This window comes from Ochotona princeps, chromosome 17, assembly GCF_030435755.1.
Source record: "Ochotona princeps isolate mOchPri1 chromosome 17, mOchPri1.hap1, whole genome shotgun sequence".
NCBI lineage: Eukaryota > Metazoa > Chordata > Mammalia > Lagomorpha > Ochotonidae > Ochotona > Ochotona princeps.
This window is the reverse complement of record NC_080848.1, coordinates 44,218,895-44,235,569: the sequence shown is the minus strand read 5'-3', so window position 1 is coordinate 44,235,569 and position 16,675 is coordinate 44,218,895. Positions and strand designations below refer to the sequence as shown.

Genomic DNA, 16,675 nt, shown 5'->3' with positions numbered 1-16,675 from the left:
AGCCGCTGGGAATAGAACCGGTGCCCATGAATGGGAACCCAGTGCTTTCAAGGCGAGGACTTTAACCACTACGCTATCGCACTGGGCCCTCGTGTGTGTGTCTAAACAGCCCTGGCCAGTGTCTGGTCTGGCACTGAGTAGCAGCAGCAGGTGGGCTGGGCGTCCTGCTCCTGGCCCTAACCTGCTTGGTGGTGGCCTTTCTCTTCCACCTCGAGCTCTCATGTTGTGTCAGGAAAGAAGATTGAATGGTCTAATGATTTTTTTCGATTTGGTTGAAGTAATATTTTCCTCTTTATTTTCTTAAAGATTTACTTATTTTTGATGAGAAGGCACATTTACAGAGAGGGAGAATCAGAGAGAAAGATCTTCTGTCTGTTGGTTCACTCCTCAAGTGTCCTCAGTGGCAGGAGCTGAGCTGATCAAGAGCCAGGAGCCAGGAGCTTCTTCCGGGTCTCCCACACAAGTGCAGGGTCCCAAGGCTTTGGGCCGTCCTCAACTGCTTTCCCAGGCCACAGGCAGGGAGCTGGATGGGAAGTGGAGCTGCCTGGACATAAACTGGTGCCCACATGGGATCCTGGAGCTTGAAGGGGGAGAATTAGCAGATTCTCTAAGGACACTATATGGGCGCTTGCTGCTCCACAGGAATCTGTTGTGTTGTATTTTATGGTGTGCTTGCCCATGGTCTGTTCTGTGCTGGAGCATCTTCACTTGCAGTAGATTAGTGAATTATTTCAGAGAGAGAGAGGATGTCAGACAGACAGTGGACCAAGCAACAATGAGATCTTCCTTCTGCTGGTCCACTGCCCACATGCCCATGCAGCTGGGTAGGGCTTAGCCCAGATGTCCCTGGTGGGGGGCAGGGACGCGGGTGCTGAGCCCACATGCCCTGTGCGGCATGTCCCACCCCTCACTTGTCTTTTCTGGTAGGATGTTCTGGGGTTGACACCCCTCCCCAGGTTGTTGTCTTGTCACAGTCAGTGTCAGGGATGAGCTGTGTTGCATGTTGGTGTGAGTGTGCGGTGCGGCTGGCATACCCTGTGTGCTGTGTGTCGGCGTGAGTGTGCAATGTGGCTGGCATGCCCTGTGTGCTGCCTGTCGGTGTGAGTGTGCAATGCGGCTGGCATGCCCTGTGCCGCGTTTCGGCATGAGTGTGCAATGCGGCTGGCATGCCCTGTGCTGCATGTCGGTGTGAGTGTGCAATGCGGCTGGCATGCCCTGTGCCGTGTGTTGGTGTGAGTGTGCAGTGCGACTGGCACACCCTGTGTGCCGTGTGCCTCATCCTTCATGTTGGGACACACTGAGACATGGGTGGGGTCTTCAGAGTGCCTGACTCCGGTGAGGCTGGCATTTGATCCTGCTTTCCTTTAGGGACAAGGATGAAGTCTGCCCACCTCCAGCTAGACTTTCTGTCTTTATTGCTTTTTTCCTTTTCCTTTGGAACTCGTAGAGTCTGAAAATTTTGAAAGGAGGCTTCATGCTGTAACTGGAGACTGAATCTTTGTAGGCGTTCCGGAAGAGCCCCTCAGGGCCTGGGCATAGCCCTCAGCAAAATTAAGATGCTGCTGGGGGCTTGTGCCATGCCTCTGCCTGTGCCGCTGAGTCCCACTTCCCATCCAACTCCCTGCTGGTGGCCTGGGGAAGCAGAGAAGGACGGCCCAGGTGCTTGGATCCCTATACCTGTGCGGGAGACCTGGAAGAGACTCCTGGCTCTTGGCTTCGTATCAGCTCAGCTCCTGCTTCTGCGACTGCTTGAGGAGTGAACCAGCAGGTGGAAGATCTCTCTGTCTCTCCTTCTCTGTGTAGATCTGCCTTTCCAATAAAAACCAGATATACAGGAAGGAGGAGAGACAGAGAGGAAGATCTTCTGTCCGATGATTCACTCTCCAAGTGAGCCGCAACGGCTGGTGCTGTGCCGATCCGAAGCCAGGAGCCAGGAAGTCTTCTGGATCTCCCACACGGGTACAGGATCTCAAGGCTTTGCGCCATCTTCGACTGCTCTCCCAGGCCACAAGCAGGGAGCTGGATGGGAAGTGGAACTGCCGGGATTAGAACCAGCGCCCATATGGGATCCCAGGCTTTCAAGGCGAGGACTTTAGCCTCTAGGCCACGCTGCCGGGCCCCAAAATAATGAATAAATCTTTAAAAAATATATTCACTAATTTTTATTGGAAAGGAAGATCCACAGAGAGGTCTTCTATCACTTCCATCATCCACTTCCCAGATGATGTCAGCAGCCAGGGCTGAGCCAGACTGGAGCCAGGAACCAGGAGCTCCATCCGGGTCTCCCACGCGCTGAGCCAGACTGGAGCCAGGAACCAGGAGCTCCATCCGGGTCTCCCACGCGCTGAGCCAGACTGGAGCCAGGAGCTCCATCCGGGTCTCCCATGCAGGTGCAGGTGCCCAAGGACCTTAGCCATCCTCCTCTGCTTTCCCAGGCCATTACCTGGATGGGAAGCAGAACAGCCAGGACAAAACTGGTGCCCGTATGGGATGCTGGTGCCACAGGCGGAGGCTTAGCGAGCTAGTCCACTATGTCTGCCCCTCTTCCTTTTGTTGCCAACCTTGAGAGTAACTAGATGCTACTTTTTGAGTCTACTGGCTGACCCCCGTCTGTGACTGTCCTCCATCTGCTGGCTGTCCCCCGTCTGTGGCTGTACCCTGTCTGCTGGCTGTCCCCCATCTGTCCCCCATCTGTGACATTACGCCATCTGCAAGCTGTCCCCCATCTGTCCCTGTCTTTGGATGTCCCCCGTCTGCTGGCTGTCCCCCATCTGCTGATCATGGGCACAGATGGCCTCACGATTCGAGTGGTGACCGTCCACCTTCTGTCTGTCTCAGATCCCGGATTACAGGAACGCGGTGATTGTGGCCAAGTCTCCAGCCTCCGCCAAAAGGTAGGGGCCCTTCCCCCAAGCCTGTCTGGGTTTTCCTGAGGGGAGGGGAGGGGAGAGGATGACCCTCATGGGCCCCCTCTCGGAGGTACATCTGGGGTGACCTTGGTCCCTGGTCCAGAGTGGAAGTTGTGTTTGACCTTGAGGATTTCCTGTGAGTGTGTCTGGGTGGGAAGCAGGGCTGTGTGCCCCCAGCCCTGGGAGGTGAGTGCCCAGTCGCTGACGCCCATTCTCTGGGGCATCATGAGCTCTGGGGCATGAACGCCAGGCCTCTGAGCTCCCCCAGGCCAAGCTCTGAGCGAGGAAAGATGTGGGCGCTGGCACCCAGCGAGCCACTGCGTGTCAACATCTGGTGCAGATATGAAGTTACGCATTGAGAGGAACTGGGTGGATAGGTTTTTGGAGGTGACCAAACCTCTGCCCACCTCATGTGCTTCCGGGAGCCTTGCCCGTGACGTCCCAGGTGTCATTTGATTAAGGCATGAGGGAAAACAGCTTTCTGGGGAGAAAAAAAAAAGATTTCTATATTTATTTGAAAGACAGAGTGAAAGAGAGAGAGAGTGATCTTTATTTTTGATTCACTTCCCAAATGTGCTCAACAACCAGGGCTGGGCCAGACCAAAGCCAGGAGTCAGGAGCTCTGTCTGGGTCTCCCACATGGCTGGCCGGAGCCAAGCACTGGGTCTGTCTCCTCACTGCTTTCCCAGGAGTGTTAACAGGGAGCCAGATCCCAAGTGGAGCAGCCAGGTTTGGATTGGTGATCTGGCAAGATGGTGGTACCCTGGGGACCTACCATTCCCCCACAACATTGGCCCTGCTGGTGACTTTTTAAAGGTTTATTTATGGGCCCAGCTCAGTGGCTCAGCTGTCTAATCCTCCATCTCCAAGCTCTGGGATCCCATCTGAGCCACTGGTTTGTATTCCAGCTGATCCGCTTCCCATCCATCTCCCTTCGTGTAGCCTGGGAAAGCAGTGGAGGAATGCCCAAAGCCTTGGGACCCTGCACTCGCGTGAGAGACCTGGAGATAGCTCCTGGCTTCAGAAGGGCTCGGCTCTGGTCATTGGGGTCATTTGGGGAGTGAACCAGCAGAGGAAAGATCTTTCTCTCTCTCTCCTCTCTGTAAATCTGTCTTTCAAGTAAGAATAAATCAATCTTTTTAAAAGTCTTTGCTTTTAAGATTTATTTATTTTTTATTAGAAAGTCAGGTCATATTTATGAGCCGATCTGAAGCCAGGAGCTTCTTCCGGGTCTCCCACATGGGTGCAGGGTCCCAAAACTTTGGGCCATCCCTGACTGCTTTCCCAGGCCACAAGCAGGGTGCTGGATGGAAAGTGGAGCAGCTGGGACAGCAACCGGTGCCGCTATGGGATGCTCATGCTTGTGAGGCTTGGTTGGACTAGCCAGTATAGGCCCCGTGCAGGCCCTCTGAGATAGTTCTGTCCGGCTTGCTTGCATTCCTTCACCTACAATGTCAGCGGGACCGCGCGGTGCTGACTGGTGTCTCGTGCTTCCTCTCAGGGCGCAGTCTTTTGCTGAGCGCCTGCGCCTGGGAATCGCTGTGATCCACGGAGAAGCACAGGATGCGGAGTCGGACTTGGTGGACGGCCGGCACTCGCCGCCCATGGTCAGGAGCGCGGCTGCCATCCACCCGAGCCTGGAGATCCCCAGTGAGTGGGCGGCTGGACTGTGGCGTGGGGTGTGAACTCATGCTGGGCTTTTGAAAACTGCATTCCCTCTGTGCTCTGTGGTTTATTTATGTAGTGTTTTTTTTTTTAAGATTTATTTATTTTTATTGGAAAAGCAGATATACAGAGAGGAGGAGAGACAGAGAGGAAGATCTTCCATCCGATGTTTTACTCCCCAAGTGAGCCGCAACGGGCCAGTGTGCGCCGATCCGAAGCTGGGAACCAGGAACCTCTTCCGGGTCTCCCACGTGGGTGCAGTGTCCTAATGCATTGGGCCGTCCTCGACTGCTTTCCCAGGCCACAAGCGGGGAGCTGGATGAGAAGTGGAGCTGCCGGGATTAGAACCGGCGCCCATATGGGATCCCGGGGCTTTCAAGGCAAGGACTTTAGCTGCTAGGCCACGCCGCCGGGCCCTATGTAGTTATTTTTAAAACTCTGTTTTATTTATTTGAAAAATGGAGTTACAGATTTTGTCTGCTGGTTCACTCCCCAAATGGCCACAATGGCCAGGTCTGGGACCAGACTTGAAGCCCGGAGCCAAGAGCTCCCTCCAAGTCTCCTACGTGGGTGCAGGAACTCAAGCTCTTTGGCCGTCTGCCATAGTTTTCCCATGCACAGTGGCAGGAAGCTTGATCAAAAGCAACTGGGAGTTGAACCGGGCCTGTCTGGGATCCTGGTGCTGCAGGCAGAGGGTTAGCCTCCTGGGCTACCACACTGGCCCCAGGCAGGTGTTTGTGGATCCGGCTAGCCTGCTGTGTTGTAGCATCCCCAGGTCGGCTCTGGGAGTCGTTTTGCTGTCAGGAGGCGCACGTCCTCCACTCTGAGTAAGGTCATTTGCTTCTTTTTTGATCTGGATGCCATTTCTTTCTGCTTCTTGCCCAGAGTCTTGCCAGCACAGTGGGGAGTGGAGGAAGAGCGTGGTGTGGCTGGCATCCTGGGCTTGCCCTGGCCTGAGGCGTGAGGGGTGGTGGAGGGTGCTGTGGGCTGTGCATAGCGGGCTCTGACGCAGGCAGCCCCCCCAGCCCCTCGTTAGTGGGGTGCTTCTGTCAGGACACACTTCTCCAAGCTTCCTGTTTCATATATGGACTTCTGTGTGTGTGTGTGTGTTTTATCCCGAACAGTGTTGATTCCCAAGGAGAAGCCCCCGATCACGGTGGTTGGGGACGTGGGTGGCCGGATCGCCATCATTGTGGTATGTACCCCTGCTGCCATTACTGGTGCTGGCATCTGCCATTGCTGTCTGCTTGACTTCCTTGTTACCTGTGTCACACCGGAGGCCCGGCGCCAGCGGCGTGGCGTCTCATTAGAGTCTACGCCCCGTGCTCTGACAGGCGGGAAAGTGCTGTCATGCATATATTTAAAATATGGCTTACTAATGGATTATTGGAAAATGTGTGGAAATCAAAAGCTGTGTTTGTTATTTTCAGATTGGAGTATTTAAAGAGAAGTGGGGGGATATCTCCCATTCTCTGGACACTAACCTTAATAGTTAGGGCTGGACCAGGTCTAAGCCAGGCGCGTGGAACCTCACCCGGGTCTCCCCCAGGGGCATAGGACCCAAGGCTTGGGCCATTTTCTACTGCTTTCCTGGGCACATTTGCAGGGAGCGGATTAAAAGTGGAGTAGCTGGGACTTGAACTGACACACAGGGCCAGCCCAATGGAAAAATTTTGGAAGCCATGCCTATTATGGGTCTTTAGAGAGAGTTCATGGAGAAGGTATATGGTGAAAAAAAGAATACAACATTTGTGTTTTTTTTTTTTTTATCAAAATTGGATTATTATTATTATTATTATTTTTTAAAGATTTTATTGTTATTGGAAAACTGGATATACAGAGAGGAGGAGAGACAGAGAGGAAGATCTTCCATCCGGTGATTCACTCCCCAAGTGAGCCACAACGGGCCAGTGCTGCGCCGATCCGATGCCGGGACCAGGAACTTCTTCCGGGTCTCCCACGCGGGTGCAGTGTCCCAAAGCCCTGGGCCGTCCTCAACTGCTTTCCCAGGCCACAAGCAGGGAGCTGGATGGGAAGTGGAGCCGCCGGGACTAGAACCGGCGCCCATATAGGATCCCGGGGCTTTCAAGGCGAGGACTTTAGCCGCTAGGCCATGCCGCCGGGCCCAAAATTGGATTGTTTTTATTCTCATTTCCCCACAGACTTTCCCTCTTGTGGGCTAAACAGGAGCAGAACAAGTACGTGGGTGCTCTGTACCTGCCGCTGGGGTTTTCCTGCGTCTCTCCTTATTTTTATTTAATTAATTAATTTTTTAAAAAAGATTTATTTTTATCGGAAAGGCAGATATACAGAGAGGAGGAGAGACAGAAAAATCTTCCATTTGCGGGTCCACGCCCCAAGCAGCCGCAACAGCCGGAGCTGAGCCGATCCGAAGCCAGGAGCCAGGAGCCTCTTCCAGGACTCCCACGCGGGTACAGGGTCCCAAGGCTTTGGGTCGTCCTCAACTGCCTTCCCAGGCCACAAGCAGGGAGCTGGATGGGAAGCGGGGGCCGCTGGGATGAGAACCTGCAACCACATGGGATGCTGGTGTATGCAAGGCAAGGACCCTAACCACTACGCTATTGCGCTGGGCCCTGTCTCCTTATTTTTAAAACAAAATTTTCACTCATTTGCTCTCTTTTATTGCAAAAAGAAAGATCGATGTTCCATCTGCTAGTTCACTCCCCAGTGCCCCTGTGGCCTGGAAGCCATCACCTGCTGGCCCCAGTGGTACCTGAGCAGGACACCGGAGTGGAAGCCGAGCAGCCTAGCTCGGGCTGGAACCAGGCATTCCAGCGTGGACTGCAGCGTCCCAGTGCTTTACTGCTGAGCCAGAAGTACCACCACCCCACCGTGCCTTGGGCTTCGCGTCCGTCTTTTGCCCGAACCTTTGTCCTTAGCCTGAAAGTCATCCATCCATGCCCTGACTTGTCTTTACGGCCTGCCATGGGCGTGTGTGGTCTCTCTCATTTTTGCTGTTGCTATAAATGATGACCACATTTTTCCTTCTCACTGTTGTGTGGTGTGACTGTCACACAACCGATTTCACCTGTTTACAGCTGTGTGCATTTTTTTTTAAGATTTATTTTTATTGGATAGGCAGATTTACAGAAAAAAAGTAAAGATAGAAAGATTTTTGCATCCTCTGGTTCACTCCCCAAATGGCCACAATAGCTGGAGCTGAGCTGATCCAAAGCCAGGAGCCAGGGGCCTCTTCTTGGTCTCCCATGCAGGTGCAGGGTCCCAAAGTTTGGGCCATCCTCTACTGCTTTCCCAGATCACAAGCAGGGAGCTGGATGGGGAGTGGAGCTGCCAGGACATGAACCTGTGTCCCTATGGGATCCCAGACCATTGAAGTGGAGGATTAGTCAGGTGAGCTGTAGTGCTGGGCTCAGTCTGTGTGTGTTCTTGGGCCTGTTTTTCCAGGGCCACCTGCTGCTGCTCCGAGAGGGGAGGTTTGGGGGGGGCAGTTGTGCTGCTTTCCAGTTTTCCTGGGTGCTGCTGGCGTGGCCGTCAGGCAGTGCCTAAGACCAGCTGAGTGACTGAGGGCAAGCAGAAATGTAGGGGCTAGAAGTCCAAGACCAAGGTGCTGGCTCTGGTGAGGGTCCCTGGCCGCCTGTCACACAGCGAAGAGCTGACTGTCATTACAGGTCGGGGCCGGCCCCCCCCTTCCAGGGCAGCTCCAGTCTCAGCCAGTGAGTGTCACGTACATGACACCCAGGGGCTGATCTGTCACCTAGTGTGGGCCGCTACCCACTGGCAGCTGGGTTCAGGCACCAGTCGCAGACAGCGGCCTCACGTCCCGCTGTGGGCTTTCCCCCTCACCCCTGGCCTGCATGTTCACATACGGGTCTCTGTGTGAAGAGAGGTTGAATTTTCCTCTGCATTAAGGTCCAAAAACATAGTCATTGGTTTGTATGGCAGTTCCACATTCTGAGAAGTTCTTAGAAGTTCCAAGTCCTTCAAAGGAACTATGGGGCCCATGCCATGGCACAGTAAGCTAATATACCACCTGCAGTGCCAGCATCCCTTGTGGAAGCCAGTTCAAGTCCTGGTGGCTCCACTCCCCAACCAGCTCCCTGCTTCTGGCCTAGGAAAGTAACAGGGGATGGCCCTAATGTTTGTACGCACATGGGAGACCCAGAGGAAGCTCCTGGCTCCTGGCTTCGGACTGGCCCAGCCCCGGCCGCAGTGGCCATTTTGGGAGAGAACCAACAGATGAAAGATCTCCCTCTCTTCTGTCGCTCCTCCTTTTGCTGTAAATCATTGTAAATAAATAAATAAAACTTAAGAAAAAGCAGGCACCCTCTCACACTGCAGAGCGACTGCCCCGTCTTGCCAGCGGCATTTTTTCCCAAAGAGAGAGCCGGAGGTCTCTGAGCTGCTGGTTCACTCCCCAAATGCTTCAGCCAGCCAGGCCAGGGCCTGGAGCTCACTGCAGAACTGGAGTTGAGCTGATCCAAAGCCAGGAGCCAGGGGCCTCTTCTTGGCTCACGCCTGCTGCCTCCCAGGGTGTGCGTGGTCAGAAGCTGGAGTCGGCAGCAGAGCAGGGGGTGGGTACCTTCACGCCAGCCCCAGTGCCCTGGTTTGAGTTGTGGTAATGCCAGCACACAGATGAGGGGGGTGAGAACCCATGGCTGCAGCATGTAATGCTGGGCACCGTTACCCACCGCTGCGTGGTTTGGTGCTGTAATGGGTCGTCTGTGAGAACTCCAGGCGTCTGGGCCGTGGCTCAGACAGCACTGGCCTTGCCATCAAAGGCAGGAGCCACCACTGTTTTTCCCACTGTGAGAACATTTGCACAATGCGTTTTCCCTATAAGCTGTAAAGGAAAACCTGGAATATAAGGAGACGGTAGAAGGAAGCATGTGGTGGGAGCAGGGCGAGCTATTCATGATCTGCATTTCCCAGAGTAAAAGTGTCATTGTGACGAGTTTTTTGTGCATTTAGAAGCCAACAGCCCTCATTCCACAAACATTCCTGGAGCCGCCTGGGGGGCTGCAGTGTGGGTGGGGAGGGGCCACGGGGAAGCCTGCAGGACCACCTGGGAGCCGTCCATGTGCCCACACCGCCCCATCCTGGGATCCGTCCGGGGGCTACCCTGTCCTGCGGGGCAGCGTGGGAGCCATCCTGGGGGCCGAGCTGCCTTTGCAAAGCTGCTCACCTGCCCTCCACTCTGCTGACTTGACAGGATGACATCATCGATGACGTTGACAGTTTTCTTGCTGCCGCAGAGACCCTGAAGGAAAGAGGTGCCTATAAGATCTTCGTCATGGCGACTCATGGCTTGCTGTCTTCTGACGCCCCCCGGCTGATTGAGGAATCGGCCATCGACGAGGTAATGGCCCCCGGCCCTCAGTCACGGGCAGGAAGAAAGGGCCACGTGGCAGAGGGGGGACGTCTCCGTCTCCCACCTGCCGGTTCCCTTGCCCTAACGCCACGCAGCAGCCAGGGCTGGGCCTGGCAGAGCAGGGCCTAGGAGCTCCATCCGGGTCTCCACGTGCGTGGCTGTCCTTGGCGCCGTCACCCACGGAGCTTGTCTGTTCGCACTTCTCAGGGGAGGAGTCTGCTGGACCCTGGGCTAACCCTGTGCTTCCACACGTTCTTTCCAAAGCAGCTGAGCTGGCTTACCAGAGGCGGCTGACGTCTCCTCATCCTTGGCTTCTGTGTGTGGGGACTAACTGTCTCAGTGGTGGCCTGCTGTCCCTCCCCCAAGCCGCAGTGAGGGGCGCACAGCTTGCTGACCCCCGTGTCCCCTTTGACCCCCAGGTGGTTGTGACCAACACGATCCCCCATGAGGTCCAGAAGCTGCAGTGCCCCAAGATCAAGACGGTGGACATCAGCCTGATCCTGTCGGAAGCCATCCGCCGCATCCACAATGGGGAGTCCATGTCCTACCTCTTCCGGAACATTGGCCTGGACGACTGACGGCCCTCCGCCGCCCAAGGGCCACTGGACCACTCTGCCCCTCCCCCACCCAGGGCCATGCCGGACCCCCGTCTCCGTGCCCCCTCCCCCGCCCAGGGCCATGTGGGGGCCCCGTCTCCGTGCCCCCTCCCCCACCCAGGGGTCACTGGACCACTCTGCTCCTCCCCCACCCAGGGCCATGCCGGAACCCCGTCTCCATGCCCCCTCCCCTACCCAGGGGCCACTGGACCGCTCAGCCCCTCCCCCACCCAGGGCCATGTGGGGGCCCCCCCGCTCTCCGTGCCCCCTCCCCCGCCCAGGGGCCACTGGACCACTCGGCCCCTCCTCCCGCACCCCCTCCCCTGCATCCCTTGGACCACAGAGCAGCTTTTTGTGTCACTTTGGGTATTTGTGAATTTTTTTGGAGGGGCAATTTTGATAAAAGAAAAACTTTATTCTCTGGATTATTTTTAGTTGAACTATTTAAAAAGCAACAACAACATGTAGAATATGATTTTGGAGCTCATAGTCTACTCTCCCTCCCCTCACCCCTCCCAAGTGCTTAGTGAAGTAATGAAAAAAAGGCTGTGAGTGGGGGTGCACCTGCTGTTGGAAGGCCAGGAAGGTGCCCCTGTGCACGGCGGGCAGAGGGGACATGCTGGCGGGTGCTATTTATTTTCTGCAAGAAGGGAGGTTTAAAGCCTTAACCTCTGTGCTGTGTGTTTTTAACAAAACTGTTTCTTGGTAATTGTTTTATAACAAATAAAAATTAAAAACCAAAGGAATATTTGTGTGGTGGACATCGAAGCGCTCCTCAGCTGGCCCCTTCTCTAACTTTTGGGGTGCAGTCCCTCTAGGGGGGTTGTGTAACACCTGACCTGGTCACCAGGCTGTGGATAGAGAGGTGAGTTCCCAGCCCAGACTGAGAGGGAGACCGAAGAGTGCCGGAGTCCAGCTCCAGCCTGGGTTTCGGAACTCGGGAAGGGTGCGTGGATGAGGCGCAGAAAGAAAGAGACGGACCACTAGGATTCCATGATAATAGTGGACTATGCAATAAAGCCGTCCGCTTTATTTATACAGTCAGTCAAACTCTGGCTCAGACTTTTTACGTCATGATCAAATGGGTGTTGCTAAAGATAATTCTGCCGTTTGTCTCGCCTAAGGAAAGCTCAACCAGTAACACATACCTCTTGAATCAGCTAAGGGAGGAATGTGTCTGGGAGGCAGGACCCAAAAGATCAAAGAGAGAAAGAATGGGTTTCCCCTATACCTGGGAAGTTAGCACCCTTGATTAACATATCGTCAATGGGAGAGGAAAGGCTGTAAACAAGTCCCCACCACCTGAGGACAGAACACCTTTGATTAACATAGCAATGGTGGCAGCCGTAGCAGCAGTAGGTAAAAACCTTTATGCTAGAAGCGAATATCAGTAACATCAACTTCCAAGCTCGCACAGATACCATACATCAAGTGTTAACTCCGCAGGGGCAGACAGTGCCTAGGCAGATCACTGAAAACTCAGTGGGGAAGTCCGGCAATGGAAAGCAGGCTGCATTCAGGTGATCAAAACAACGTCCCGCCGGAGCCCTGCTCGACGGGGAGTTCCTTCGCGGCCCTGCCTGCAATGGAAGCAATGTTTCTCACACCTTCCTGTTTCCCTACATCCATCACACGGCCCCCGGCATCTCCCCCTTTCTTTTATTAATAAGTTGAAGAGTGCGGAGTTCTCTGCGAGTAGCTTGAATCATGGAGCTCAAACGGCTGAAGATGACTGGGCCAAAAAATAATACAAAAAGAATAATTAATGCGATACCTAAATTATAGAGAGCGAGTGAAAGGTCTTGTCAGAAATAAAGGATGAAAGAGATTGTAAGAATTGATTAGTAACGCCTCCCGCAGAGAGAGCCTGAAGGTGAGAGTGAGAGATGGCAGAAATCTGGACATGTAATTCCTGAATGCTAAGGCTGGTAGATGTGTCATTCCAAACACCTTGGAGATGAGTTTTAACATCACTCCAAGTGATATGCAAGGCATTATAAGGAAGAGGAGTGACACAGATCCACTTATAAATACTATGGCAAGTGGTACCAAATCTGGTTTTTAAGTGTTGAATTTCATTGCCAATATAAATCACTGCCTCTTCTAATGCATTAATCTTAGCCTCTAAATCTTTATCAATACTTTCCTATGAACTATTGCACCAACTGTAAGAGGTCCAATAAGGGTAACAAATGCAGTGAAACCAAAAGATAACCCACAAAGCATGGACAAAGTTGTTGAATACAATTCCAAAGTATAAACAGTAGCAGCATCATACCATAGTTCAGGCAAATTTACAGCTAACATTACATATGAGGACCTTCTCAAGACACCAAAAGTACCAGGCATCAAGTAACAATTAAGACAGTTGGTAACAATGCACTAGTACAAATTACAGTGTATACAGAACCATCTTCAGGAAAGCTGGAAGGAGCTTAAGGCTCCATCTTGTAAGGGAGGAATGTTACTTATCAACAGTCCTTTTGGAAGTGGCTTGAGTTCTGTGCAGAGATGTCTTCCGTGGTAGAAGGTAGTCAGCAGATGTACGCATGACGTGTCCTCATGGCAGGTGTTGATCTTCAGACTCAGCCTTTAAAACAGTTCCGGGTGGAAGTGTCTGTGGATCCCAGCAAGCGTAGCACGGAGGCTAGAGAAACTCTTTCCATTGTTATGGCCACAGGGAGGCAAGAAGGAGAGATAGCACTCTGGTACCTAGCTTGCTATTCTTCCTCTGGGCCTCTGGGAAAGTGAGCTGTAGAGGCAATCCTTGGGATTTCAGGTCCATAAGTTAGCCACACCTATATAATCTCTGGAGATCTAACTGTATATTCTGAGAGGCCCTTTGGAGTTTTTGGAGAGGAAGTATAAGAGAAGTGAAGGAAAAGTTAAAATAATTAAAAATAATTATATAGATCACTCTCAGTAACAATATCAGGTGAAAACCATCAAAAAACAGCCTTAGAAAATATTTGCCCAAAGGTCCAATGTTTGCTATAAATTTAAAATAAAGGCACATACCCAAGTAACACACTGAAAAAGGCAATGAGAGTATAACATGAGAAACCTGGCCATAAGTGAACTTAAGCAAAGGTATGGCTGACTAAAAAACATTTTCAATGATAGTCTGAGATTTAAATTAAGTGAGCCAAAAAACAATATTAGCTTAGCACAATAAAGTAGCTTCAATAATGATCTAAGAGCTTTAGACATTTAAAATTATAAATTGGTTAGAATTACCCTGTTGTTTGTAGTAAAATAAGTTTGCATGGTTATTCAGATGGTTTACAAATATAGAATAGAAAATGGATTATAGTAAAGATTTTACCAAGATGGCTAGGAAACATATATCAGACAAGTATATCTGTTCTTTAAATAATTTTTGTTACAAAACCTTTAAGAGTTAGTTAAAAGTATAATATTTCCCAACTAGCAAATGCAGTAATGTATAATAGCAATTAAAAACTGTTCTGTAATAACTAGCTGGGAAAAAATGGCATAAAACTAAGATCTATCATGTACCCATTTCTCATCTGATCTCAAGGAACATTGAAGACAAACAATAAAACAAACACACGCACACATATACATTCTCCCTCCTTTTTTTTTTTTTTTAAACTATAGAGGAGTATAAGAGTAAAATTTCAAACAATTTTAACAAAAAGACGTACAGCAAGACAGACATATGTGGCCACCACACTCACTCAATTTTAAATAGCTAATAAGCCATGACTTCTCATATCCTGACTCAAGAAGTTGTGTTGCATCCAGTCCTCTCAAGTCCCAGATGAGTACTCAAGACAAGCAAATTTGGATGATGAGGTATCTGTATATAGGCAGAGGTCAGTGCAAATCCTGCGAGCCAGGAAGCCAGGACTGGCAGTGGGGCCGTGTTAATCATCACGGTGGCCTCCCCAGACTACTGAGTCAGGCTCTAGAACTCAGGATGGCTACTACCTTCTGACTGAGGCCTTCAAAATGTTACAAAGTGTACAAGAGATCATGTCAGATAAATTTAGGATTAACTAAGGCGCCTTTATAAACCAAGCTTGGTGATAGCAGTACCCATTAGAAAATTACTAAGTGATAAGTCAATAATGATAATTCAGTCTAAACTGAAACCCTGAGAGGAAAAAATTGGTCATTACTGAAGACCCTGATTTTAGTTATCTGAGCAATATAAATTAGCCTAAGAGATAAGCAGTCAACAGCCTAGACATATTTGTAAAACCGTAAACATTTATCCTTTTCTGGCTTTTTTGTTGTTAAGCATTACCTGTCCTGGAACTCTTGGAAATACAGAAATTTGAATTAACTTCTGTAAAAAAAAATTGTTTTATAGTAGTATATTGATATGACAAAATTTTGCCCCACTTGGCATCTGGCAGTATCTTTAATACAATCCAAATGCTTACTCAGTTGCATCTATTAAATAAAATTTTTGAATTTTTAAAATGCATATCAAGGATGTCAAGATCTATAACATCTAGTTGAAACAGAATCTTTATATAACGCAATATAGATTAGACGTAATTATTGGCATTAAGTGATCTCTTTAAATACCTATAAAATAAGTACATAACTTTTATCAATCTTAAGCAATGTGAGCATATTGAAAGGCAGAAAACACAAAGATTACTTCAATATAAAATCTTATCATATTCTGAGACGCTTCAGCAAGGTCAGATCTGGAGTTCACTGGAGCTAACTAGAAAAATTTGATCATTAATTATATAAAAATAATTAAGATGTTATAATATTTGGTTTTAAAACTTTGTTGTTATGTCAGAGGATCAGATTTTAATTCCATGAATCAATGATGAACGTATTAAAAAACGCTGCAAACAGTATGTTAAAGGCTATATCTATAAATATAAAGACTAGCAGATAAAAGCATGGGTGCATCCCATACCTGGAAAAAATTTAACAGTGAATTAAATGTTACTTATTTATTCGGTTACAGTTTACATTTGGTGTAAATGTTACACTTTCAAAGCAATGCCTTAAACAATACCTTAATATTCATAAGATTCAAAAATTCAAGATAAAAATTTAATAGAGTTAAAAAGAGATGTTAATTATGAAAAAAAAAATTTTTATGAAGTACAAGAGGCTAGATGTTCTTCTGGGGACCCAGTTTAGTTTATCTCCTATCACTTTTCTCTTGGTTAAAAAAGGTTGGAGGTAGGAGGCTTCACAAAGGAAAAAAAAGGTAAAGTGTCCTGAAGAAACTGCACTTGTGGGACAAAGAGAAGCAGGAGGGGGTCAGGAGTGAGTGTACCTGCTGGGGAGAAGAGAATTTAACCCCGAAGTTGCTGGGCAGGAAGAAGAACTTGTGTAGAGGATGCTTGCTGCTGCAAAACGGCAGGGGGGTGGAAATGTAAATTGGATAAGATCTAGAGCCCTAGTCAGCAAGTCCACGCTCTGTGGAAAAAGAAAGCATTCCCTCCTCCAAAAGTTACGAGGAAACCATGTCCTTCCCATTGGCCTGTAAGGACGTTTTCAAAATCTATGATTAAAGAAGCTGTTGTTATATGACCATCTGTAAAGACTAAAGAAGCAGGTTAAGGAAACAAAAAAGGTTAAAAACAAAGGAGTTAAGAAACGATTCTTTTGAAATATAACCAAATGACTTTTAACAAAATGTAAGAGAGGATTTTCAGCTAACTGGTTTGAAATTGAATCTACAAGGGTTAAGAGTGCTATTTGTCTTATCTCAACCTTGGATATTAAAAAAAGTAAGCTGTTTAGAGCTATAAGGAATAATTATTTACATCTTAGCCAAAAAAGCTCCTTATTCTTATGACATCTCTTTGTAATTAAGGTGGAGCTCAAAGCACAATAAGTAATCATTTTTATACATGAAAAGAGATGGAGCCACTCTAATGACCTTGTTGCCACAAGCATCCAGTTGGGATATGAACAGTAGGTAGTAAATAATTGCCAAGGAAGATACCAATTTTTAATTAGCATATCCAGTCAATATCAGGTTTTAAGTCTGTTACTCTTCTACAGGCACAGCTTGGGTAAGATAATGCTGTCTTTTAAACCTCTGATTGTTCAAGGCCCAAGACTGGCCCCGCCAGGAGTTTCCTGACCATAGGCGCTGGCCATCAGGATCAATTTTAGATTTACATTTACATACTTTTGCCCAATGA

The 16,675-nt window shown here is 49.6% G+C and overlaps 1 protein-coding gene across 3 annotated transcripts in view; it reads left to right on the top strand.

The window, feature by feature from the left end:
• The window catches only part of PRPSAP2 (phosphoribosyl pyrophosphate synthetase associated protein 2), a 33,632-nt gene extending 23,054 nt beyond the window's left edge, over positions 1-10,578 (top strand). For 2 of the 3 annotated variants that reach the window (XM_058676133.1, XM_058676135.1), the window contains exons 8-12: positions 2,839-2,894; positions 4,411-4,559; positions 5,699-5,769; positions 9,766-9,912; positions 10,344-10,575. In XM_058676133.1, coding sequence (XP_058532116.1) covers positions 2,839-2,894; positions 4,411-4,559; positions 5,699-5,769; positions 9,766-9,912; positions 10,344-10,502 — 582 coding nt within the window. In that variant the 3' untranslated portion in view covers positions 10,503-10,575. Of the gene's footprint in view, positions 1-2,838; positions 2,895-4,410; positions 4,560-5,698; positions 5,770-9,765; positions 9,913-10,343 lie in introns of all 3 variants that reach the window. The other variant, XM_058676134.1, reaches the window with a different exon arrangement.
• Positions 10,579-16,675: the final 6,097 nt, after the last annotated feature.